This window comes from Dryobates pubescens, chromosome 20 (genome assembly GCF_014839835.1).
Source record: "Dryobates pubescens isolate bDryPub1 chromosome 20, bDryPub1.pri, whole genome shotgun sequence".
In the NCBI taxonomy this organism is placed as follows: Eukaryota; Metazoa; Chordata; class Aves; order Piciformes; family Picidae; genus Dryobates; species Dryobates pubescens.
The window spans coordinates 13892822-13919773 of record NC_071631.1 but is presented as its reverse complement, the minus strand read 5'-3'; the positions used below and the strand labels follow the sequence as shown (position 1 = coordinate 13919773).

General features: G+C 43.8%; 1 protein-coding gene across 5 annotated transcripts in view; it reads left to right on the top strand.

Annotated features, from left to right (window-relative positions):
- RPTOR (regulatory associated protein of MTOR complex 1) overlaps positions 1–26952 on the top strand; it is a 171637-nt gene that overhangs the window by 46806 nt on the left and 97879 nt on the right. For 4 of the 5 annotated variants that reach the window (XM_054170561.1, XM_054170560.1, XM_054170559.1 and 1 more), the window contains exons 5-7: positions 2754–2900; positions 11201–11376; positions 19268–19327. In XM_054170561.1, coding sequence (XP_054026536.1) covers positions 2754–2900; positions 11201–11376; positions 19268–19327 — 383 coding nt within the window. Of the gene's footprint in view, positions 1–2753; positions 2901–11200; positions 11377–18959; positions 18980–19267; positions 19328–26952 lie in introns of those variants that run through there. The other variant, XM_054170562.1, reaches the window with a different exon arrangement.

Sequence of the window (26952 nt, the reverse complement as noted above, 5' to 3'; positions counted from 1 at the left end):
AGCCTGACCTTCACTATCTCCAGGGATGGGGCCTCAACTACCTCCCTGAGCAACCTGTTCCAGTGTTCCACCACCCTCACAGTAAAGAACTTGTTCCTAACATCCAATCCAAATTTACTCTTAATGTCAAACCATTGTCCCTCGTCCTATCACTACAGGCTGTTGTAAACAGTGCCTCTGCAGCCACTTTGTAGGCTCCCTTCAGGTACTGGAAGGTAGCTCTTATGTCTCCCTGGAGCCTTCTCTTCTCCAGGCTGAAGAACCCCAGCTTCCTCAGCCTGTCCTTGTAGGAGAGGTTTGGAGATAATCACAGGAGGTGATTTGGCTCTATGATAGGAGAGCGTTTGTCATTATCTGGCATTTTGCCAGAAGTTGAAGATACATTAACATGCTTTTCATCTCCTTATTGGGAGTGCTGTTGTATTAAGAAGGAGCAATGTTCTTTTCCTAGTATTGCTTGCTACTATTTCCTGAGATAATCCCAACATGGTTTCAGAAAGGTAAAAATCCAACCCCCACCCCCTGACTTCAGTCCCTGTTTATTCTGAAGTTCTCTGCAAAATCCTGGAGAATGTGTTTTGTGAAATATTGTTGAGTTGTCCTTTAAGCAACTGGTTCTGAAATCTGTTCCAGATCCCATTTCCAGTGTGGCTGTTTGGCGTGTCACTCCTTTCCAACAGTCACAGAGGGATGGTGGGAGCTGTGCTGACAGAACAGAAACTTTCTTGCTAAAAACCAGACAGTACTGAGAACAAAACATACGGACAAGTTCTTTTCCTCCTCACAGCCCCAGCGTGGCAGAGGCAAGATGAGCAAGCATCAAAAGATCACCCTGAGCAACCGTGCTAGAAAGCTATTATTTAACACTCCTTTGTTTTTTGGGTTGGTTTTTTTTTTACTATCTCATTTACATATCATTAGCAAATTTGCCAAGTTATATGTGACCCCCACAGTACAGTTGGAACATAAAATTCTTCTGCTTGGAAATATCACAATATTAATCAGAGCTATAATCCAATCTCCCCTGTAGCAAATATGCATTATAAATATAAAATGAAAACAATGCAAAGCCCATAAAAGCTCCCTGATTATATGGTGTCACAGCAGCATATAAAACATATGCAACTTATGATTGGAATGGGCTTAAGCTGAGTGATACCCTTGGAAAAAAGGTCTGGGCCGAGAGTGAGTTGTTTGTGCCTCAGTCTATCCTGCAACAATTTGCAAAGCTCATGCCCCCCCTAAATCTTTGGCTTTTAGAAACAAATTCTCCTATTGACTGGAATGAAACAACCAAAAACTTCTGCATGTGGACAAACCTGCATTTTGAAATGACTGTTTCCTGCCTTAGCTAACATCTGGTTTAGGATCACTTCTCTCTATGCTGATCCTCAGAAATTTGATGCTGGTAAAAGTTTACTAGTTTGGTTACAGCTATTTGAAGTCTCTTGAGTATAAATGGGAGTTAGGATCCCATACATCACTCTGCTAGTGCTAATAGGAACCTCTCAGCTTTTCCTCTGGATTTTGGGCTGGAGTTCAGTGTTGTACGAACATGATCAGGTTGCCCTCTGGCTGCAGATGGGCAGGATCATGCAGTCAGCCCAGTATATTTGGTAGGCACTTTACAGACTCCAAACCCACAAATCTCCTTTGATTTGTAGTTTTAGTTCTGCCACTTAATTTAGGGTGCAGCCATCCATGGGCAGTTTTCAGTGTCTGATTTTTGATCCTCACATTTTAAGAAGCTCTTGCCTCTGGTTATTTGGGGGCGTGAAGATGGAAGAGGAAGCAGAAAGTATTTCATATTTACAGAATCCAAACCATTGCATCTTCACTTTGTTGAAGACAGGCTTTGCTGGGTTTAATTTTGTTGGGTACTTCTGAAAGCAGCACAGAAGTTAAAGGCTGTAATAAAACTGTGAAGCATCTCATTAAACTAAGGTGACGTAGCTGCTGATGGGCTACATGTCCTTAATTATCCATCTTGATTTATCGATGGAGTTTTCAGTTTAGGATGTTTGATGTTAAATTAAAGACAGCTGGTTTGCATCCTGCAACAGTCTTGCAGAAACTTGAGATAAAATTGGACTACTACTAAATGCTGGTTGGAGTGGTTAGGACATATCAAAGCATCCCTCTGCTGAGGTTTGCAATTTTAGTTTAGAGTTTAGTCTTTCGAATAATTCCCCAATAAAATCTGCTTGTCGTTTGAGTTGGGGATGGGGTTTGTAGTCCTCATTATTACAGATTCACAGGTTGCAATGGGTTGGAAGAGACCCTCAGGTCATTTGGGCCAACCCACCTGCAGTCAGCAGGGACACCTCCAACTAGATCAGGCTGCCCAGGGCCATATGAGGTCTGATCTTGAATGTCTCCAGGGCTGGAAGGGGCCTCAAACATATCCCTGAGCAACCTGTCCCAGTATTTCATAACTCAATGTAAAGAACTTCTTCCTTATGTCCAACCTAAATCTCCCCTGCTCCAGTTTCAAACCATTGCCCCTTACCCTATCACTACAAGCCCTTCCAAACAGTCCCTCCCCAGCCTTCCTTCAGACAGTGAAATGCAGTGGTTGGTATTGCTATTGATCACTGTTCCCCATGTCCTGTCTAGGTTTTATTTTGAGATTTCAGGATTGGATTTTGGTGGGGTTTTTTGGGGGGGAGGTGTTTTTTATTCTCACTGTTGGAAATTGTGTGGCTTTTCTGTCTCTTTATAACTCAAGTGTTTGTTTTTCTTATTTCCTGCAGAACTATACCCAATACATTCCCCTCTCCATATATGACCTGCAGACTTGGATGGGCAGCCCATCCATTTTCGTCTACGATTGCTCTAACGCTGGCCTTATCGTCAAGTCATTCAAGCAATTTGCACTACAGAGGGAGCAAGAGTTGGAGGTGAGATCACAATCTATACAGCAGAGGGTTGGGTTTTTTTCATTTGTGTTTCTGCCACAGGGTTGAGTCCAACCCTTGCTTTGCTACGTGCAGCTTAAAATTATGCTTGGAATGACAGTGGAAAGCAAATTAATTAGCAAATAATTTTGCTGCTCCGATCTTTCTGGTTCAGGGAGAACTATCCTATTAAACTTGGAACAATTTTTAATACAAGCACTAATTAAATGGTAATGTTAATAGAGTCAATTTGTGCCCTAATGGTCTTTTTAGCTGAGATAAATGCTGAGGTGAACTAGACATATTTATTTTCATTGCAAAAGTCTAGTATCTGGGGATGTGTTGGGATGCAGTTGGAGTTTTGTGACTGTGAAAATGCAAACCAAAATAAACCAAGCCTAATACACGGAGGGGTTGTGACTGTGGTGGTTTCAGTTCACAGAGTGCTTGAGTTGAGTGACTTGCTAATGAAAAGCTGTCCTTTTCTGCAAATGTAAGTACTAACTCATTTATTGAAGTAAATCTGAAATGCAAAGTAGAAGGTAAGAAGTCAAGACTCACCATGGGATGGCCAGACTCCCCACTGCCAGACATTCCTGCTAGCTTTAGCTTACACAGGGAGCACATTTTTTAAAGGTTAACTTCTTTCACTCTCACAGTTTGAAGGCACTCTTTAAAACCCCCCAAACTTCATGGAAGGATTATTAATTAATCAGGCAACCAACTGTCACAAATCCTTCAAGCAGCTATTAACAGTATTCCAGGCTATAATTCCTTTCATTCTGCTTTCCAGTTTCTGGAGATGCTTTTGTGGTGACTGTTTTGGCAGATGGAAGTTCCATTCTCCTGACAGAAACCAGTGTAATAGCTTGAGATGTGTGGGTTGTTTCATTATTAATTCTCTTCAACCAGTGATAATGCCATATTTTGTAAAGAGAAGAAACTTCCCAAAGTCTGAGGCTTGGAAAGAACATGAGGCTGCAAGACACAGATCAGTAGTATTGGTAATAGATACTTTTTGAAGGTTACCTTCTTTTATAGCCAAGGAAAACGTCTGGTGGCCATATTATGTTGTCCTTTTCCTAAGTTGTCCTAACAGCCTGTGGCTTTCATTGTGATATTTTTCAGAGCCTTACAGGGAGGCTGCAGTGGGACTTTTCAGAAGGGTGTCTAGCTGTTGGACAAGGGGGAATGATTTTAAGCTGAGGGAGAGTAGGTTTAGACTGAATCCTAGGAAGAAGTTCTTCAGTAAAAGGGTGATGAGACTCTGGAGTAGGTTGCCCAGGGAGGTTGTGGATGCCACAAGGCCAGTTTGGATGAGGCCTTGAGCAGCTGAATGTAGGTGAGAGGTGTCCCTGCCCACAGCAAGGAGGTTGGAGTAGATGATCTCTAAGGTCCCTTCCAACCTGAGCCATCCTAGGATTTTTGTTTTGTTTTCTCATTCTGATCCTAAGCAGGTTAAAAATGATCATAACTTTACCTTCCCTTTCCCAGCATTCTTCATGAATTTCCTTTTTCCCTTGGCTCTTGCTGAGCTCTAGAATGACTTTGTAGCTGTGTTGGAAGGGAGGCAGCCACAGGTGTCTCTTCTGGTTTCTGCTGTGAGACAAATAAATAGCTTGGATGATGCTTGGGTGGGAAAAGTTCCTCTGTGCAAGCCAAACAAACCAGACTGGACAAGGGTTGCTTAGAAAGAGAACGATGAGCACAAGTTAGGACCTCAGTCTTTATTTGAACAAAAAGATTAAATCCTTTTTTATTTTATTTTATTCTGTGAAATATGTGAGGTGGGAAAACTTAATTTAGTGTTCTTTTTCCCCCTCTTTGCAACACAGGGTAAAACCTTACCAGTTGATTTGATTATGAAAATGCTTTCAGGCTTTTATGTCAGCTTTCCATTCTGTGTCTTTAGATTTCATTAGCTACTGATGACTTACTGAGATAACTGCTTATTGTTAATAGAAAGCAGAAGACTTGGTGACAGAGAAGTGCTTACAGTGCCATACAAAGCATGAATTAGAATTCATTTGGAACACTAGAAATAACTGAATTGTTCAAATTCATGGAAAGTGAAGTAAAGCTGGAACTAGTGCACAAGAGGGGCTGCTAAGAGTGATCAAGATAATTGTTAGCTCACCTTACTGAAAGGAGATTAGAGGAGCTTGTTGTCCTCTTAAATCTGTTGGTGGAAAGACTGAGGGAAGCCATAGCTGGTTGGGTTTGGGGTTTCCCCCCCCTCCCCCAAATCCCTTTTTTGGATAGCACAGAGCACTTCCACGTGCCATCAGATTATGCATACTTCCACCAGAGACATAAAAATTAAGTACAAGGTATTTCTAGGTATCTCTGCAGCCCCATTATATTGGGTTTTCATTGTTCATGGAATATAAAGGCTGCTGCTCTTCCTTAATGTAAAATCTAAATCTTATTCAGCCTCCAAAAAGAGGAAGCACAAAAAGAAATGATAGCTTGGGAGTGATAGAGAAGCAGTTAACGCTTCTCAGAGGTACCTGAGAAAAGATAATGTAGCACTGCATGGGACATTGTCTTCTGGAGAGAGCTGCCTCCAAAACAGCACTTGAATAGTAAATGCTTTTTAGGTTTTGGCCTTTTGTTAGTAAATACAGGGCTGGGAGTGAAGAGCTGTGTAGGTAGAAAGAGGATACTGGTTTCAGTAAGATGACTCTTTGCCAGGGGCAGGAATCTCTCCTGTCTTATCCTGGTGGACAAATTGCAATGGAAGCTATTTTTTATCTTCAGCAAGACTGCTTCTCTGAGGGAGGTGAAGGTGAGACAGAAGACCTAGGTCTGGAGATGCCAGAGCCACTTGAGGTGTAACTGGGTTTTGGTGGGATGAGGAATGGGCAGAGATAATTTTGTCACTTGACGGTGGGTGTCAGGAAGATGGAGATGGACTCTTCTCAGTGGTACCCAGTGACAGGACAAGAGGTAATGGGCAAAAATGTGAGCATAGAAAGTTCCATCTAAACATGAGAAGGAATTTCCTTACTGTGAGGATGGCAGAGCTCTGGAACTAGGTGGTTCTTGAGGTCCCTTCCAACCCTAACGATTCTATGATTCTATTGGTTTCCCTCCCCCAAAGACTTGGTGTCTGCAGAGCAGAAGTGTCCTGGCTGTGCCTGCCCTGAGCTAGGAGCTCTGCTCAGAACATGTAGTGGAAGGAATGGCTCTGGGTTCTCTTAATCATCTAATTAGCTGGCTCTGATGATTCTGTGAGTGCATATAAATACAGTGTAATTCTGGAGAATTAAGCAGGCACTTTAAGTGTGCTGTGCTAACAATGATAAAGCAGTAGGCTCGTTAGTTCTGATTAATTTTCTGGGTAATTGTGACATTGTGTTTCCTCTGACAAATCCCTGTTTCATACAGCAAAGGTCTGCAGTCTTGAGGCCACACTGGAGCTGTAGAGAGAGAAGCAAAGGCTGAAAGGCCTCTCCTAGATGTTTACTTTACTGCATAAGACAAAACTTTTGGGTTTCTACTTTGCAGTTCGAATTTTTGAGCAGCGTGCACCCTTCACAGCTGCATTCTGACTGGTTTTGTTCTCTGCCTGTGGAGGAGGTGGGTGTTGTGGTGGGAGTGCCTGCTCGTTTTCCCCTCCAGCAGGGTACATGACTAACTAGCCCTAATTGGAGCTGAGGACTCACAGTTTTTATTTTTCCATCTTCAACATTCATTCTCAAAAAAAAAAAAAACAACTTAGCTTAACGACAGCACAGCAGAATGGGATCTGGCACCAGCAGCATGTCTGGGAGGAGAATTTTTTCTAACCCACCATCTGCTGGGAGAGAGGAACATCTCCTCTTCTGGAGCTGCATTAATGCCTTCCACTCGGGAAGAGGATGCTCACAGCAGGGGTTGTGTGAAGCTGGCAGGTCTGGTCCTCAACACTTCAGAGAACAACTCCTAGCTCCAGTCCTGGGGCAGAGTTCCTCCACAAAGTTTACCGTGAACACGTCTGTTAATTCAAAAAGGGCTTGGTTTTCTCTCCTAGTCCTTGTTTCTCATCAAGTGCTTTTTTTCCCAGTCAAATTATATAAGTACATAAATGTTTTCAGTAACAGTGGTTTAAAATCCATCTGTTGCTTCCCCTTCCTTAATTACAGGCAGCAATACCTGCAATCCATTAGCTTTTCTCCAGATGGACACAGCACTGGCAAGGAGCAAAGCTCAGTGCTCCTGCAGCAGCTGTAATTTGTTTTCAGAACAAATTAATTGCCACCATCTTACAGGAATGATGAGATATTTCAGTATAATTGATCAAGGAATATAGAATCATAGAATGGTTTGGGTTGGAAGGGATCTCCAAAGGTCATCTAGTCCAACCCCCACTGCAGTCAGCAGAGATATCCTCTACTAGATCAGGTTGCTCAGAGCCTTGTTGAGCCTGACCTTGATTATCTGCAGGGATGGAGGCTCAACTACCTCCCTAGGCAATCTGTTTCAGTGTTCCACCACCCTCATGGTGCAGAACTTGTTCCTAACATCCAATCCAAATCTCCTCTAATGTCAAACCATTGCCCCTTGTCCTGTCACTCCAGGCCTTTGGAAACAGTCCCTCTGCAGCCTTCTTTTAGCCCCCTGCAGGTACTAGAAGGCTGCTCTGAAGTCTCCTTGGAGCCTTCTCTTCTGCAGGCTGAAGAACCCCAGCTCCCACAGCCTGTAACACTGAAGAGTACTGGTCCAGGGCTATATTCTCACTGTTGCTTTGTCTGAAAGTCTGTGGATTGCCAGTCATCCTGAAAGAGCAACAGGTAACACAAGAAGTGCTCTGTGGATAGCAAGGGATTTTTTACTTTCAAACCTAACACAGGAAAACAGGCATCTCTTTGCCTTGAGAATGTCCTTCTGCTGAAAGAAGTGAGCTAGTCATGACCTGCTGCAAGGTCTACATCTGATTGCTTGTTTACAGGAAAAACTCAGTTAAAGACCTTAGGTAAATGCATATTGATCATTCTGCTAACCTTTTGCATAAGGTAGGAGCTTCACGTGGTTTGCTGTCCTTACACTTGTGAGCAAGTATAGTTTTTCCAGTTTATGCTTTTTAATCCTTCTTTAACCTTCCACTTATTCCATATCTTGCCCTCATAAAAAAGTTATATTGATGAGGTAACCAAGCAGTCTAGGAAGTCTGACTTCAGTGGATGTTCTAAGGATGCAAAAATGAATGTTCAGAGTGGGCTTTACTTGACCCATTTCTGTGGCTTTTTTCCCCCCTCCATTTTCTTTTACTTGTAAAAAATGTTTTGCTCCGTCATTGTGCTTAGAAGTCTGACAAGATCTGTAATTGCTAGCTGATGGTTTATGTTCATTTTATGGTTGCTATTAGTTCATCTCCTAATAGATAAATATTTACTCTGCTTGTGTCACAGCTTCTTACTGCGTGGAAGCCAAGAGTTGAGCAGGTCTTGGAGTATGAACTACTTCCCTGTCAAAACTGAGGGTGTAACTCACTACCAGACCATGATGAATGTCAAGGATTTTACACTACTCACACACTACTCAGAAAGCAGAAAATCCATCTAAATGTACTTCCCACCTACGGAGACCACTTAGGAGGCTGCCCCGAGGGCAGGTCCTCTAGGAAATGAATAGCCATAGCTAAGCAGTTTGACTGCTTTATGTTTATGCATCTGTGAAGACCTAATGCTTTCCCACACTCCCTCATGCCTTTCTCCTCAAATGAAAGATTTTTCAGTATTTTAATTTACTTTTTGTTGTTGTTGTTTTGCTACTAGCATGCAGCTTAAGTTTTATTGAGAGTAAATATCACTAGAGGACAAGCAATGACTTGAAGGTAGCTTCATTTCCACCCTAGGTGTGGCATGACTCTGTGCTGAAAGCTGCACGACTCAACTGAGAGCAAGGACAAGTCTTAGTTAATGTGGACAACTTGGGAAAGCCAAAGTGTGTCACTGCTGCCTCTGGGATTAGAATAGAAAAGAAATATTTAAAGAATTAAGAAACCTAGTAGGAATGCACAAAATACCATCTGAAACTTAGCTGTTGCTTATCAGGTTGCTTTGCTAGACAAGAGAAGCTGAGAGAGCTGAGGCTGTTCAGCCTGGAGAAGAGAAGTCTCTGTGGGAGACCTTATAGTGGCCTTCCAGTAGCTGAAAGGGACCTACAAGAAAGCCAGGAAGGGAGGGCTTGCAGTGATAGGACAAGAGGGAATGGATTGAAGCTTGAGGAGGGGAGATTTAAACTGGAGGTGAGGAAGAAATTCTTTACAGTGAGGGTGGTGACACACTGGAACAGGTTGCCCAGGGAGGTCCCCTCCCTGGAGGGGTTCAAGGCCAGGTTGGATGAGGCCTTAAGCAATCTCTTCTTGTAGGAGGTGTGCCTTCCCATGGCAGGGGCATTGGAACTGCATGATCTTTAAAATCCCTTCCAACCCAAACCATTCTATGAATCTATGAACCTGGGATTGTGCCAGGCTCTGGGTTTGTAACATGAGTATTCTGTTTGCCATTGACCCTTCTGAGACACCAAATGGATTTCCTCTTCAGATGGACAGAGTTTTTGACATGTGAAGATGGGAAGGAATGAGTTTGTTAGTCAACTGTGTCACCTTACTCAGGTGAAAGTGTTTGAAGTGTTGGTCTTTAAAAGAATGTTCTGTTAACTTGGGTAGCAGCACATAGGTCACTTTGATGGCTCTTTGCTTTCCAGCTCTTACATGAAAGGAAATGAAGACCCACATAGTGCTTTTTTATTTTTCTTCTCACCTCTTCCTTTAAGAACCTTTCAGTACCAGAGATCAAAACTTTGGTTGACTGAGGTGTTTATTTCATTGAGCTGTTTCACAAAGGCACCAGAAAGATGGTCTGTGGGTTTTGTTCTATGAATTAATAGTCTCCAAAATCATCCTCTTAATCAAAATTGTAATTAGGAGAATCAGTGTGGTTGTGAAAAATGGGAGTGTTGGTATATGTGGTGGTTTACACTCTGCAGACTGATGGTTGGACAGGTTAAGTGATTGGTGTTAGTGCAGGTCAGAATTAGAGAAACTCTCTTTCACAGCAGACTTGACCCTCAGATATAAAAGCCCCTGAATGTACCCCTGTGTCTCCTCTGTTGCCCACTTTTTCTTGAAATTGATGCACAGCATATAGAGGGAAAGACTTTATAGAATGTTCATGCACAGGTGCTTCTGATCTGCAGATGCTCTAACAGCATCACCGTTTGGTTGGAAAAGACCTTTAAGATCATTGAGTCCAAACATTAACCCAATGCCTACCAAACCATGTCCCTAAGTGCCAGGTCTGCATGTTCTTTGAACACTTCCAGGGATGGGGACTCCACCACCTCCTTGTGGAGCATGTTCCAGTGCTTGACCACTCTTTCAGTCGGACCAATGCACCCCATTACTCCTGGGTGAGCATGAAATCTGCAGTGACATCTCTCAGTTCTGAGCATTTCAAACAGATGATTTTGCCAAATTAAATAGAAACTGGTCCAGTCCTGGAAAATTCTTTCTTATTACAACAGTTCTAGATCTTGAGATGCAAAGACTTTACTTTAAGGTTACTTTTCAGTGTAACATTCACTGCTTGGAGCAGAAATGACCGTGTTTTCTCCATCTAGAGTAGCATGTATCAGGACTTTGAAGCCTTCTGCTGAATCATTGATTAATAAATGCATCTGTGGAGACATTAATATTCGCATTGCAGAAGGCAGTGCACGTTTCTCTTTCTCTTTTTGTTTGAAGATAGCCCTTCTACTTAGCCAGGGTAATTTCCTCTTATTGTCCAGCTTGACCTTTTTGTTCTAGGGAAGTAGAAAGGTGTATGAGGTGAACCACAGGGAGCTCTGTATTCTCCTGGCTCACCAATAGTCATCTTTATCCTCTGTGGCAGGAAATGCTGCCTAGTACAGCCAAATGAGTTGCATTTTTCCATTTGGAGCTGTTCTGCCATCTGTGGTAAATGGTTATGAGCCACAGGAAGGATGGTTTTTGCTTAAATATAAAAGAAAGAATAATTAGCCCAACTTGCATCTACAGTGCTTGATTCCAAGCTGGCAGATGTGAGCTGAAGACTCCGAAGTGGTGATCACAGTTCAGTCTGTTGCAAGTTGTTGGGTTTGGTCTGTAGTATTGTTATGGTAAATATACTTAAATACTGTTAATTATATGTGAGTTGAAACTGGCTGCTGCTGCTGCAACTTCTCTGAATCCAGTGATGCTGTGAGCTTTGACAGCTCTTCAGTGCTTATGTTCAAGATGGTGTAGAAGTGAACTTCACAGAGTTCACCCCCAGCGCTCTCCTTCATCTCCCTAGGTAGCTGCGATTAACCCAAACCATCCGCTTGCTCAGATGCCTTTGCCACCCTCCATGAAGAACTGCATTCAGCTGGCAGCCTGTGAGGCCAACGAGCTGCTGCCCATGATCCCTGACCTGCCAGCTGACCTCTTCACGTCATGCCTTACTACCCCCATCAAAATTGCTCTGAGATGGTGAGTATCCTCCCCGGTGTCGAGGGCAAGTGCACGACTTGTGTGGCTTGTCTGGTGAGCTGACAGATTTGTTAATCCAAATGCTGCTTCTAACCTAAAGTTTCTCTCTGCAGTATTGAATTACAGGGTTTGAACTATGCATTTGGGGCAGCATTTTTATTAATCACATCTCCAAAGGTGAAGACATTGTTATCTTCTACTTATTACGTTTTAGATTCCAGCTCAATATCTAGGTTTGCTCAGATTAAGGGATTTGCTGTTCTGGGAATTAAATATCTGCTTCTCCAGGGAGCAGGAACAGTACCTAGTGCAATGCAAGTTTTTTTGTAAATTGTCCTTTGTACAAATCACATTCCAAATCTTGCAGCTGCTGTAAATAATCCAGCAGCTCCAAACAGTGCTGGAGTGCAAGCAATTGAGCGATAAAGCAAAGAAAGATGTTGTGGAGTGACAGAGCAAGTTAATTAGGCAGAAAGTTATAAAAGTCTGCTACAGATAGCAGCAAGCTTTCGAAGAACAGTATTTTTACCCAGCAACAGAGAGGAACCAAGAACAACTCTGGTTTAGCTGTCTTTTGGGGATAGTTATCACTCAACAGTTCTTGTACTCTTGCTGATTTGTATAAGCAACAAACTGAGTTAATGCAGTTTAGGTGTGTGGTGCATTTCACTGCTACCTGAGGTACAGCACGAAATCTGGGCAGTTTTTTTAAGCCCTGTTTTGATTTCATGAGCTCACAGGGTGACTCTTACAAGAGAGTCACAGCTTGTAAACACTGGCAGTAGTCTTGGATAATTTTGAAGAGTAAGGCAAAGAGCTTAAGGAATGTTTTCAAGGGAAGGTTTTGAGAGAGATAAGGACAAAATGATTTTTCTGACTCATGTCATGGGCCAGGAGTCTGAAGTAATGGGAGACTAGCCTAGAGATTCAGCCAAGGCACAGCAAACCTCTGAATAAGTTAGGCAGATGTGTGCTTTAAAACCCTTTCTGGTTTACATTTCCCTTCTATTTTAAAAGCAAAACCTTCTGTTGCTTTTCCAAGATACCAGTCTGGTTGCTGTGCTAACCACTCATCAAAACTTGTAAGTGAACACTTGCAGGTGTGCAACAGACTTGAGCCTGCTGATTAGCCAGAGACATTTAATCTCATCTAATCCAGAGAGAATGATATGCTTCCCTTATGGGACAGGTGAAAAAGAGGATGTTGAGGTCCAATATATCTGTTACTGTGACAGCTCTGTGCTGCTGAAGTGACATCTTGGCATGGAGCTCTGCCTCTGTGCTCTTCCCAGTGCTGACGTGGTGGTGGTGGTGCTTGGTGGTAGGCTTGCTCTGAACTTTGCTGTTCTCAGGCTGCTTGCATAAATCCTTCTCTTTAATGAAGTTTCTGTGCAGCAAAATTCCTTCAGGGGAACTTGAAGAAATGCTGTGCTTTATAATCAGGAAAATATAGTTGCAGGGAGCTGCTTTTGTCATACAGCTGCTGTTGGATCACTGCTAGCCAAATGTGAAGGAGGTTAGATCTCTGCTGGGCTTATCTATAGAGACGTACTTTGAAATTTATCTGAATATTCCACCTGATTAGCTCGGGGCTCACAGCAGATGACAAAGAATGCAACTTGGTAAATACAGATGATGCCTTTCTAAAAATTGGTGGCTGAATGGAGTCAACAACCAATAAATCAACCAAGAAGTGACACAGGATTCAGCAAAGGGAGGTTTAAGTTCAAGGGAGGATGTTTTCACCAAACCCTGTATTACTGTGGAGAGAAGAGTGAACAATTGCTTTGCAGAGTGGATATGCTGAGGCTTGCAGTTACTCTGAATAACTCATTATTGAGCCTGTGTGTTAAATCAATACCATGCAGACACAGTGACACCACTTAATTTCTGTTGTTTTCACTAATTCATGAAAGCTTTGTGAGAAACTCCAGTATGGGCTTTGATGCCTAGGGGAGATTAACTGGTTTAGAGCAAACTGAAGCTTCATAAGTGAATTGAAAACTATTGGGACTTCAGGATTCTCCTTCCTTTGCAGTTACCAGAACCACACTTCACAGATTGGGCCATATTTAAAATGAAAATGCTGAGGCTCTCCAAGAGGATTTTGGGGGAGGAGGTTGCTGTGGGTATTGTTTTTTTATTGGTAGTGGGGTGGGTTTTTTTATTTGTTTGGGGTCTTTTTGTTTTGTTTTTTTTTTTTTTAAACACAGGTATAGATAAAGATGGTGTGTTTGGTTTTTTTATACTATGATCTGTTCAGGAATTTTCTGTTATTTCATTTCCATGGGAACGTGACAGAAGAGGAGGGCTGAGGGCAGGCTCTCGAGCAGCTCTACACCTGGCATAAGCACGAGATTTCTCAGAGTTGTGTTTCATTTATGTTTGACAGGGAACATGTTTGTAAAAATGCAGTTCAGGGGAAGATTGAAAACTCTTAACCTCAGCTGTTGGGGAGGTTGATGCCCTGTGAACTCCTGGGTAGGAAAGCGTTTCTACTGCGTCTAATCCAATGATTACATGCGGTGCTTACCACACACACACAATGCCTCCTCCGTTGTCTGATGGAGATTAGGCTTCTTTATATTCCCTATAGATTGGCATTATTATTGTGGTTTTATCCATGCCAGTGCTGTAAATAATGAGGTTTTGCTAGAAGAGCAGTTATTCACTGCTGCTTAGCAGAATACATGCAGAGCCAGACCCTCCTCCTGCATTCCAGCTGCTTGATGCAAACCGTCTGTTGCTGTCCTAAAGCAGACAGTTAACTGAAAATAAAGATGTAAATCCTTGTCATTAAAACTTCTCTTTTACTTCCCCTTTTACTAAAGCTGATTTCTTCCCCCTCCTTGTAAATGTTCAGGGCCAGGTTGGATGAGGCCTTGAACGACCTGCTCTAATGGAAGGTGTCCCTGCCCATGACAGTGGGGTTGGAGCTAGATGATCTTTAAGGTCCCTTCCAACCTAAACCATTCCATGAATCTGTGATCCAAAGCCTGCAGAATTGCTTTGGAAATAACATTTTGGCAATTGTGGGCTGACAGGCTAATGAGGTTTCATATACTGAATTTATAGACAAATAAAAGTTTGATGAATAAATTTCTATCCATCCCATTTTGTGCTCTGTATTTTAAGTAAACAGCTGATGGACAAAATCACTTGGCAAATGGGGCTTGCAGCTGTACCCACTTCAGTCTCATTTCAGGGGAAGAAGAGTTGATGCTGGTAAGAGAAATGGGGCACACAGAATCAGAACATTAGGAGTTGGAAGGGATCTCTAGAGATCATCGAATCCAACCCCACTGCCATGGACAGGATCACCAAGGGTAGGTCACACAGGAGCATATCCAGGCAGGTTATGTATGTCTCCAGAGGAGGAGACTCCATAATCTCTCAGGAGCCTGCTCCAGGGCTTCAGCACCCTCAAAGGAAAGAAGTTTCTCCTTAAGTTTAAGTGAAACCTCCTGTGTTCTAGCTTGTACCCTTTGTTTCTTGTCCTATCATTGGGCACCACCAAAAAGAGCCTGGCAGCTTCATCTTGGCATCCACCCCTCAGATATTAATAGATGTTGATAAGATCCTCTCTCAACCGTCTCTTCTCCAGGCTAAACAGCCCCAGGTCTCTCAGTCGTGCCTTGCTGAATGTGGTGCTTGAAACTCTTAAGGAGTTGATGATTCTGATGATTCCCAGACTCCAGTGGATGAATTGTGGCTTACTTGACGCTGGTTATCTTCACGGGCAGCGACCGTTGGGAGCTGATGTGTTGTCACTATATATAGCTCTATATGAGGCAAGCTGAGAGATAAGCTGTATGGATTGTTAAGCTTGATTGATGTGCACTAATCAGGACGTAGATGCAGCTATTGCAGCAGGAAGCAGAGATGAGTGTGTTTGGGGCTCTATTTTACGCAGCTCTGTGCCTCTCACACTGTCTGAAGCAAAAAAGCAACTCCACTGGCAGTTGTGAGCAGTTGTGCGTCAGATGCTGATGTTGTCATCAGTCCCTCAAGACATAAACAATGCTGCAATTAGAATTTTACACATTGGGGAGAAAGAAGCTGGGCTTGTCTGCATTGTTTTAAGGACCTTGTGGCTTTGAACCACAAAGTCCTACTCATCATTGAGTGAAAAGTGCTGGAAAACCCTCAAGGGGTAAAAAAAGGGGGCAGCAAAAGTTTGGGCAGTGCTCAGGCTGAGGAGTTTTGGCTATGCAGTTTGTGCACCAGAACACAGATACAGCAAGCTCGTAAGTGCATGGGAAAGAGCTTGACCTGTGGCAGCTGGTTCTCTGCTGAGTCAATTAAAGCAAACATTTAAAGTGTTGGTCCATTTCTAATCTATTTATTGTGTATTTCTGCTTGAGATTTTGGGGGGTTGAACTGAGCCAATCCTCTGTCTGAAATTTATTTAGAGAGACTAAATTGAGTTTAAAAATATTGCTATGATAGCTGAGCACAACCTGGCTGAGCACTTTTATTGTGTATTTCTGGGTTTCTCCTTTATTGCCTGGCATTTATTGGTGTATTTACATGCAGCTCTAATGTATTTCACCTGATGTTTGTGATGATGACCCCAACCATCACTTGAGACATCACATTTAGAGTCTTGGAGTGATTAAATGGGGTTGCAGATACAGGATGAGGAACATTTTGTTTCTGAGTACATTTTCTTGGCAGTCAGTGGTGGTTAGAGAGGCACTGCAGATAGGCTGCTACTGGTTAAATGGGGGTTTGATGAACTAATCCCTTGCAAAATATTGCAGGCAGTGGTGGGGGGTTTATTGTAACAGGCCTAGTATATACCAAAGCAGTCAGCACTTGCTGCTTTGCTCCCAGCCTGGTGAATATCAAACAGATCCATAGGCAGGGCAGACAGGGGTGTGTGAGAGTGTGTGTGTTTCACTAGCCAAATGCATTCTGGCTTTGTTTTGTCATTTTTGAGGAGCCACCAGCTCAAATGAATTAACCAAAATCCCAGCCCACAGGGCAATCCTAGCAGCTCCCTAAGGAAGTGCCAAGTGACAGCTGCAGAATGTGTTTGGATGTGAAAAGATCATATAGGTGACCCTCAGAAGCGTTTCCTGCAGCTTCTGCAGCAGCAGGACAGCCACATCTCGGAGGGCATCTCTCCTGCTATGTGTCCTGAATGCGTGGGATGAGTTTTCTGCCTCTAATCCAGCAAGCTGTAATTAAAAGCCCTGTGCTTAGGAAAAATCTGTGCAAAAAGGAGGCTAATGTATTTGCTTGCCCTGTGGCAAACATGCTCTGCTGCCAATCAAGAGCCTGCTCAGCAGTTCTGAACTTCTTGCCACCCAGCCTGGGGGAGATGGGCACTGCTGGCGCTGTTGATAGGTTGTGTCTTGCAGCAGTGTGCAGTGTTCCCTTCCTACCTGTGAGCTTGTGAAACGTGGCTGAGGGAGTCAGGTTAGGTAAGATCATGGCTGGGGTGAGAGGCCTCTAAAGTAAATACAAAATACTCTGTGATGTGCTGGTAGGTAGGACCCTTTTCTTTAGGGAAAACAAAGTTGTGTCCTGGTCCTTTTTCAGTTCAAGAAGGGCAGGGAACTACTGGAGAGAGGGCTGCAAGGGTGATGAGGGGACTGGAACACCTTTTATGAGAAGAGGCTGAGAGACCTGGGGCTTTTTATTTAGCCTGGAAAGAGAAGACTGAGAGGGGATCTTCTCAGTGCTTATGAATACCTAAAGGGTAGTGGTCATGAGGATGGGGCTGGGCTCTTCTCAGCAGTGGTAGGACAAGGGGCAGTGGGTGCAGACTAGAACCTAGGAGGCTTCACTTGAATTTAAGGAGAAACTTCTTTGCTTTGAGGGTGGCAGAGCATGGGATCAGGCTGCCCAGAGAGATTGTGGAGTTGTCTCCTGTTCTGGAGACTCTCAAAAACCTGCCTGGATTCATTCCTGTGTAACCTGCTCTAAGCGAACCTGAGGTAGCAGTGGGGTTGGATGAGATGATCTCCAGAGGTCCCTTCCACCCCCACCGTTCTCTGATTCTATGTGTCATGATGTGGAGGCGTTGAGCAGAGGAGTTCGGAAGTCTTTTGGCATCCTTAGTCTGCAGGGAGACTCCAGCCTGATTCTGACGACCTAATTCTGCTGTGCTGAATCCTGCCTGCGGTTTGTGTTTTTTGAGGGGTATTTCCCTGCGTGGTTTGGTGAAGCAGTGTTGTATGATTTTTATGCTGTGGCAGATTGTGCAGGGATCCCACTGCAGTGTTCACAGACAGCTTTATGACTTTTTTTTTTTTCAACTTCTTTCCCCAAGATGGATATTGCACACATCAGGAAAGCAGCCCAGAGACCGTTTAGCTTTCAGTCATTCCCTGATTTGGGCAGTAATAGGTGTCCTGCAGGCAGGGGGTGCCACAACCAAACTGGGGGGTCCTGAAGATTTCAGGAGCAAGCTCTGCACGTTTTGTTGTTAAAGAAGTAATTGTTCTCCCCTTTACCTGGGGAAGTGCTTTTTGGATCTATCATGGCTGTGGTGAAAGGAGGGGCTCCTGCTGCAGCAGCTTCAGCCACTGCTGCCTCCAGGCTTTCCAAGGCAGCTGAGCTCTCCTGCTCCCACACTGCCCACAGAGCTTTGTGTTCCCATGAAGACTTAAGTGTAGGGGTTAAATCTCAACTGATAAGGCTACCAGAGTTGGGGCTGTTCAGCCTGAACAAGAGAATTCTCTGGGGAGACCTTATAGCAGCCTTCCAGTACCTGAAGGGGGCCTACAGGAAAGCCAGGAAGGGTCTTTTTACAAGGGCTTGTAGTGATAGGATGAGAGAGAATAGACTGAAGTTTGAGGTGGGCAGATTTAGACTGGAGATTAGGAAGAAATTCTTGACAGTGAGGGTGATGAGACACTGGAACAGGTTGCCCAGGGAGGTCATGGATGTCCCCTCCGTGGAGGTGTTTATGACCTGGATGGGGCCTTGAGCAGCCTGCTCTAGTGGAAGGTGTTCTTTCCCATGGCAGGGGAATTGATGATCTTTAAGGTCCCTTCCAGCTCAAACCATTCTATGGATGAATGAATATTGCACCAATGGATTAATTCCATCATTCCCAGAGAGTGGATTTATGAAGTGCTGGGAAGATGGACTGGGAAGGTAGTGGATCACTGAGGAGCTAATTTCTTGAGTTACATTTGCTGGTTTTCCTTCCCAGATCTGTTGTTTCCCACTTGTGCTCTCTGGGCCACAAAGGATGTCCCCAAGAGTTCTGGAGGAGGGGCACAAGCTCTGGGAAACTGGGCCAGCAATCAGCTCATCTTCCCACGCTCGCTTGGGATTAGCAGCCCTTGGGATTTTTTGGCACAGCAAGTGCTGGTGCTAACAAGACTCTGCATTTCCAGGGCTGACATTCCTGAGGTGGTGGTGTTTGTAATGCTGAGGAAATGGAGTCAGCATTTTCATTTTTCTAATTGAATAGCTGAGGTGTTTGAACTTGACGCATCCCTCGCTCCTTTCTTGCTTCCCTGCCTGCAGTGCCAGAGCTCTTCAGGGAAGCCCAGCCAACGCTAATCATTATTCCAGAAGCACAAACCCTCCTCTGCTCTCCTGTCGTCTCGCTCCTCCTCCCCAGAGACCTTGCTGGATGACTGTGAGCCCTTTTTCCTCCCCTGCTGCTCCATGTTGGCAAACTTGTCACCGTGACAGTTACAATGCCCTGGTTTTGACGCCTGATGATGGAAATCGTCGCATAATCATGAGCCTGACAAATATTGAGGGCCTCGTTTCAGCCTTATTATGCTGGGGCAAAGTTTTTCCTACCCCACACCACTCTTTTGGAAGCACTGTAATAAAGAAGCCACCTTCCCCTATTCTTCCCACGGAACCTTGTCGTTAAATATTCAATTAGTGTGTTTTATTTTTATTCTCTCCTCCACAGGTTCTGTATGCAGAAGAGTGTCAGGCTGGTGCCAGGAGTCACATTGGATTTAATAGAGAAGTAAGCCAAATTTGATGATTTTTAAATCTACTTATTTATTTATTTACTTATGCTTTTCCTGTTGTTTTTAATTTCCTCATTATTTCCAGCATCTCTCTTGTTTGCCTGCCACAAAATGTCTTGGGAAAGCTTCTTGCAGACTCTGCACCCAAAGGGTTTGTCATTTCTTGCTTTCCTGTGTGTTGCAGAAATAAGCAGTGGCCATAAAAGTGAGCAGTAGCTCGGGGAGCGGTGCCACAGCGGAGTTACAGCTGCACTGGGGCTTGGCTTGGCGTCATGAGTGCAGAGTCTTAGACTGGAGTCCCGAGTTTTAGAGTTCAGAGTTCAGTGTTTTAGATTCAGTACTAGGAACAATTTGGTCTGGCATTGGAACAACCTGCTCAGGGAGGTGGTGGAGCCAGCATTCCTCAAGGTATTCAAGAAATGTGTGGACATGGCACTCCAGCACATGGTGCAATGGCCGCGGTGGCCTTAGGTTGGTGGTTGGACTCGATGATCTTAGAGGACTTTTCCAACCCAAACAATTCTGTGATGCTGTGAGTCCTGGAGCTTTCAACACTGGTGCCATCACCCCAGACTGGCAACTGCAGGCACAGACTACAGCTATGCTGCTGGGAGTCCTGCACTGAAAAGTCACAGGTGTGGCTGCTTTCGGGGTGGGTTTCAACTGTGGGAACACTAAGAGAGGAGGCTTGTTCACAGCCCTTTGAGCTGTACACTTACATCACCAAAACCCAGAGTAACACAAAAATTACAGCTGATCACTTCATCACTACCCTATCCTCCTGTTCTTTCTCTGATGGTGTTGATGTGTTTCAGACACCATTAAAAATGTTGCAGTCCTCACATCCAAGCAGTATTTGAGCATAATTACTTCTTGTCAGGCAGCTGAGGAAAACCGACAAGACAATGGCTTTTCAAATTCTCCTCCAGTTTCTACAAACAAGGTAGTTTTTGAAATAATAAAACTTGGCCACTGTAGACCTTCAAGATTTTTTGCTTGCTTGCTTGCTTGGATTTTTGTTTGTTTTGGCTTTTGGTTGTTGTGGTGTTGTTTTTTGTTTGGTTTTTTTTTTTAACTGCTTTAAAGTGTTTTAACTTAAAAAAGGGAAGCATATTCTTAAAGCCAGGGCAGTAGATGCTTGCAGCACCCAAATGCAAGACTTCTGTGGTCCCTGCAGGTGTGTTTTGGGTGGCCTGGGTTTGGGACATTGATACACACACACACACAAACTATCTGGGTGTTACTAACAAAAGATGATTCATTCCATTTCTGAGAAATTTTAATTCTAGAAATATTGCTGTTGAGATTAGTTAGAACTCTTCTGACCCAGAGATGTCCAGGCTCCACTTAGCGTCTTTTGTCTAAGCTGAACACTGGAGAATTGAAGGGCATCCTGGAAGAACAGGAGAACAGGATTTTGGATAACAAGTGCCAATTCTTAGCAGGAATATAGTCTCATACTCCCTTGTATTTTAATAAGCTTCTGCACGGTGTTGCAAAGTGCAGCAATCATTCATTGCTTGTGCTGCCAATAGCAAATTATCTGTTATAGCAGAAGCAATGAGGGGAAGATTGCATCAGCTAAAATTTCTTGTTCAGTTTTCATGTTAGTAAATCATTCCCTGTTAACTTGCATGTTTTACATTCAGATGAGGTTACAGATGCTTCTCAGAGCTACCAGCTCTTCTGCAGTCTGTGTTTTAGAGCAGTCAGGCTCATCAGTGGTGTTTAGGTATTTAATCATGCTAATTTTAGATGGGAAAATTTGATTATCCTATCACCTCTCAGCTGGGGAAGCAAAGCAATGACTCTTGTAAAGCTGTTATTTCAGAGGCACTAATCTTACCAAAATAAAAGTAATCTTTCAGTTTACAACTCAAATAATAGAGACAAGACCTCATCTATCAAAGAAAGCATTAGAGCCATTTGCAGAGGTGCATCAGTCTAGGAAAAGGTCCTCCAGTGGGCACTGATTCCTCTGAAAGCCATTAGAAAAATGTGCTGGGTTTAGTTTTAGCTTTTGGGTTGAAGGAGAGTAGCAGCAGGAAGAAAACCTCCGCAGGGGCTAACGTTGCTTTGCCTGGGTGCTACCAGGGTCTTTTGGCGTGAGAAGGTTAGGTGGTCCTGAAGTTAAAAGCTGTTGAGTGGTAGTATAGTTCCTTGGCTAACGTTTAAACAGGCAGAGTGCAGAGGATGTTGTTTTGGCCATCTCTAGGTGCTGGCAGCAAAGGTGAGCAGAAGTTCTTCCTGAGCTGACAGGCTCATTCATCAGCAGTGTGGACTGAGATCACCTCAGGCTGCTGGATAAACGTGCTCCAGAACAATGACAGTATTATGTTAATTGCACTTAACATATTGCTACAAGAGTGTATCTAATGAAAGAACATGTGGTGGGGGTCAGTGAAGCTCTGAGCAAGGTAGCTCCACAATCAGCTTCATGGAACACTGAGATGTGCTGCTGAGGGTGAAACACTCTTTAAATGACGGTTTACTGGCAAAAAAAAAAAAGCATTTCCTTCAGTATTGTTGGTTCTTGTTGGCTAATACCCCAGCACACATGCATGCTTTAAAGGCTGTCTTCATGGAAAGCCTGCCAGAAGGAGGTTCCTGTAGATATCAAATATTTAAACCTCATCATCTTAATGTGCTCCATCCATCAATTATAGAAAACACATGGTTTTTGTTACAGTCTTGAGGTAGGCCTAGAAACTTCCTGCACTGCCTGGGTGTATATTGTAATTTATAATTTAGCTCTCTTTAAAGTGAGGAGAGAGTTTATATTGCTATCAAGCTGCAGAGTTTGAGGCTAAATTAGGCTGCACCTTCTCTGAAGGACTCAGATTTGTAATTCTCTATGCTAAGCTAGTGTCCTGGTCAATAAATCTGTGGTGTATCCAGATGGGCATTTATACAACAGATCTGAGGTGAAGCCAAAATGATCTCTGGTTTGGAAATAAAGATCTTTCCTGGAGCCAGACAATAAAATGAAAAATAATAATTAAAAAAAAAAAGAAAAAGAAAAAAAAGGAAATAAAATTAAGTTACTAAAGTGCTAGGCATTTAGGAACCTCTGGCTGCCACTTCCCGAGACTTTTCAGTGGCAGCATCAGTGTTGGGCACTCCTGCTGCCTTGGTTGGTCTTTCCTGCTTGGTCACAAGCCATCCTGTCATCTGTGCTGGCACAGCTTGTTGTGTTCTGCTGAGTGAAATGAACTGTGGCTTTGTTCTGCTTTTGAAAAATGTTGGGGAAAATCCTAAGGAATGGTTTAACTTGGTGTAGGGTGGGAATTCTGGGTGCCAAGAATCAGGGATGGCCAAGAGCGCTTTAATCTGTGTCTCTGGGTTATGCTCCTGAAACCACATCCTATGGGGAGCAAGAATGATATTTTGCTTTCCTGAGATTTTTTCCCCCCCTGGGTCTATTGTGCAGAAGGAAGATATTTTGTAACCAGTATCCTGCTTACCTGACAGCCCTTCATGCTTATGATAGGGCAACTTAGAAAAGAGTCCCTTCCAGTACCTCATGAGGGGCTACAAGAAAGCCAGGGAGGGCCTGTTTAGAAGGGCTTGTAGCAATAGGATGAGGAGCAATGGTTTGAAACTGGAGGAGGGTAGATTTAGGTTGGACATTAGGTGGAAGTCCTTTACAATGAGGGTAGTGAAATACTGGAACAGGTTGCCCAGAGATGTGGTGAAGTCCCCATCCCTGGAGACATTCAAGGTCAGACTTGATGTGGCCCTGAGCAACCTGATCCTAGTCGGAGGTGTCCCTGCTAACTGCAGGGGGATTGGACAAGATGACCTTCAAGGGTCCCTTCCAAGCCAATGCATTCTATGAAATGACCATGTGAATAGGGTGCCACCCTTCAGTCTCACAGCTGGAAAGGAGCCCAGCCCCTTGCTGCCAGGGCTGTGTGACAGAGGACCTTTTCTGAATGTCAGCTCTGCGTCACGTAGGCAGGAGCAGCGTGGGAGCAGCTCGTCCTGCTGCAGCAGCATGTGGCTGTTGCTGTTCTGAGAGCAGAGAGCCCATCTCCAGGTTGTCATTCACCAGCACAAAACCCTTTTTTAAAAATCACTAGAAATAACAAATTTGAACTAAAATTAATTTTGCTTTCCACTTTCAGTGTTGTCAAATGTCACAGACTGGATATTATTAATGTTTTAACGCTTTTTTTATTGATGAGTAATGGTTCAGTGGGAGCCAGGTTAAACTGGGAGCCAGCTTGAAGATGAGGTAGGAAAAAGAAAATCCCAAGATACACATGGCAAATATAATGGGGGAAAAGCAGAGATGATTGTGTATCTAACAAATACCTCTGGTGCATGCTCACTTTATACAAGGTATTGTAGTGACAGGGTGAGAGGGAATGGATTGAAGCTTGAGGAGGGCAGGTTTAGACTGGAGATTAGGAAGAAATTCTTTGCAGTGGTGGTAGTGAGACACTGGAACAGGTTGCCCTGGGAGGGTGTGGATGCCCTTTCCCTGGAGGTGTTTAAGGCCAGGTTGGATGAAGCCTTAAGCAACCTGGTGTAGTGGAAGGTGTCCCTGCCCATGGCAGGGAGTTGGAACTTAGATGATCTTTAAGTTCCCTTCCAACCCAAACCATTCCATGAATCCTACACCCTACTGCCTACTTGGTACAAGGAAATGCTGCGAGAGCTGCTGGTGTGAGCACGGCAGAAATCCACAGGATTCAGAACTCGATGGAGAAAAGTTGTTGATTAAAAGATAAAAGAGGTGTGTTGTTTTCCACAGGACTAGACAGGGACAAACACTGTTGCCTCTTGGGCAAGTGACTAAGGCAACTGAAGGCTGAATCATAGTTATGTTGACAGGACTGTGGTTGCTGTTGCAGGTCTGTGTCATCACTGCTGCCCCAAGTTAAGATGGTCTAACTGTTTCTGTACAGGGAGATGTTAGCTTATGGTTGGACTCAATGACCTTAGGCTCTTTTCCAACCAGGTGATTGTATGGTTCTAAGATGTTGCTCTTACAAATACCTGAAAGGAGGTTGTAGAGAGGTGGGGGTCAATCTGTTCAACCAAGTAATAAGTGATAGAACAAGAGGAAAAGGTCTCAAGTTGTGCCAAGGGAAGATTAGGTTGGATATTAGGAAGAATGTCTTCACTGAAAGGGTTATCAGGCATTGGAAGAGGCTGCCCAGGGAGGTGGTGGAGTCCCCATCCCCAGAGGTATTTAAGAGGGGCATAGATGCAGTGCTTAGGGATATGGTCTAGTCAAGGACTTGTCAGTGCTGGGCTAGTGATTGGACCTGATGATCTTAAAGGTCCTTTCCAACCTAGGCAATTTTCTGTATCTCTGCAGATACTTAATCAGCCGTGTGCTAGTCCAAATTCTGAAACACTGCAACCTGGTGGGGGGGAGGCAGGGTTTATTTATTATTTTATAGTGGGGAAAACTATGCTTTTTAGTTTGCTTCTACACCTAGGTTAGGCAGCTTTCAAGCCTTTCATTTGCTTCTAGAAAATTCAGTGGAAGGCATTGGAGCATATTCAGAATGCAAGTGTTTTAGTAGGTATTATTAGCCGTGGGATACCAGGGATGCTGTGCCACACTGCCTGTTACTGAAGGCACTTGTTTGGGCTTGGGATGAGGGAAAACTTGGCTCTTGAAGATGTCATTTAGCAAAGTTTCTACCCTTAATGAACTCCAAATGAAATGGAGGATTTTAGTTTTACCACCATGGTCCCAGGGTATCAGTCTCGAGCGTAGGCAACACGTATTGTAAATACAAAGTGCAGATCACTCTCCAAAGCGTGGTTTTCATGGCAACACTTCTTTCATATCTTCAGAAAAAGAGAGCTGACAGGGCTGAACACCAGTGTGCAAAGCTTTCCAGCGCTCTTGAATAAGTAGCTCAAGAACCTTAAACCATTTTGTCTTTTGCAAGTAGTTTGCCAAGGTTGCAGGAGCCCAATCACAGCACTCCTGGATCGTTCCTCTTGCTTTGTGATGAGGACAGGTTGTCTTTGAGCACCTTAACTGTGTTGATCCTGTCTAAGCAGCTCTTGCCAGCTGAGGAGCTTTCCACAGCATGCATCCTGCTGTGTTACTGTTGCACCATTCACTCTGTGCTCACCATATCTTTTTTTTTCCCCCTGGAAGAATAAAAAGTGAAATACATTTGTGTTATTTCCTTCCCCCCAAACTAAAATGATTGCAGGTATTCACAGGCACACATCAGCACTAAAGCATCTTGTTTTCTGAAGTCAAAAGTATGATACTGCATATCCCAATGCTATATATATTGTATTCCAAAGGCAGGGATAAGGATGGAGCCCATCTGAAGGGAAAACCTGGCAGCCTTTGAAGTAAAAGCTTCCCCTGTAATTAAAGTGATTCATGGGGTTCTGCTAAATTTCTGACAAGGACATTGATGGTTACACCTAGCATGAGCTCTTCAGTGACCCTGACATTTTGCAGTCCTCACTTTCCACAATAGACTGCTGTGATTTAGGTCTCTGTAAAGGCGTCTGTCAGGAAGTTGATGGAAGAAGCAATTGAGAGTCCAGAGATGTTAAATTGCAGCAAGCAGCTGAGGCAGCCTGTGCCCTTCTTTCCCTTTCTTCCCCTCCCTCAGAAATAGTTTTTACAGATGAGGTCTGCTTTGTCCTTACTGTCAAAGGGTCTTGCTGATCGTCAAAGCATGATGTGAGACACATCAGGAGGAGCAATTCCAAGATAATAGCAATATTCCTCATGGGGAAAAATACTTTCTGAAGCCTTGTGATGTTCTGGTTATGTAGATGCATGGCCAAAGAGAAGTGAAAGGAAACTTTAGTTTGTAGCTACAGGAAGGCCTTGAAAGAGCACATCGGTTTAACAGATTGTATTGTGTTGGAAGGGACCCTCAAAGGTCATCCTCTGCAACCCCCCTGCAGTCAGCAGGGACACCTCCAATTAGATCAGGCTGCCAAGGGCCACGTTAAGTCTGATCTTGAATGGCTTTAGGGATGGGGCCTTAACCACATCCCTGGGCAACCTGCTCCAGTATTTCACCGCTCTTACTGTAAAGAACTTCTTTCTTAGGTCCAACTTAACTCTACCCTGCTGCAGTTTCAAACCATTGCTCCTCGTCCTACCTCTACAAGCCCTTCTAAACAGTCCTTCCCCAGCCTTCCTGAGGAAAATGCACTCACCCCAAAATATTTTCTCTGAAAAACAACATGAAGTATGTTTGTGTGGTGGAAAGCTACAAAAATAACACAAATAAAGGGTCCTCTTCTTCAAGAGAAGTAGAGATGTTAAAAAAAACCCAAACAACAATTCATTATTTCAAATAAATTAGAAGCAGCAAAGAGGTAGTTGCTGTATGCCTCTCTTGTGACTTTCTACTAGATGTCATTGTTTATTTTAATGTAGTGCAGTGGTGCAGGTCTCCTAACTGGGGCAGGAGATTAGTACCTCTGAGTTTTAGTGCATGGAGATGGAATTTCCCTGATGTGTTTAGCTGAGGGTTGGCTGATTCGCTGGCCCTGTCATTGAGAGATATTGAAAGGCAATCCGAGAGTTAAAAGAGTCATCCTTCTCTTGCCTTTGGAGGCTTAAACTTCACATCTCAAAGATGTTTAAGATCCACTGTCATTGAGTTATACT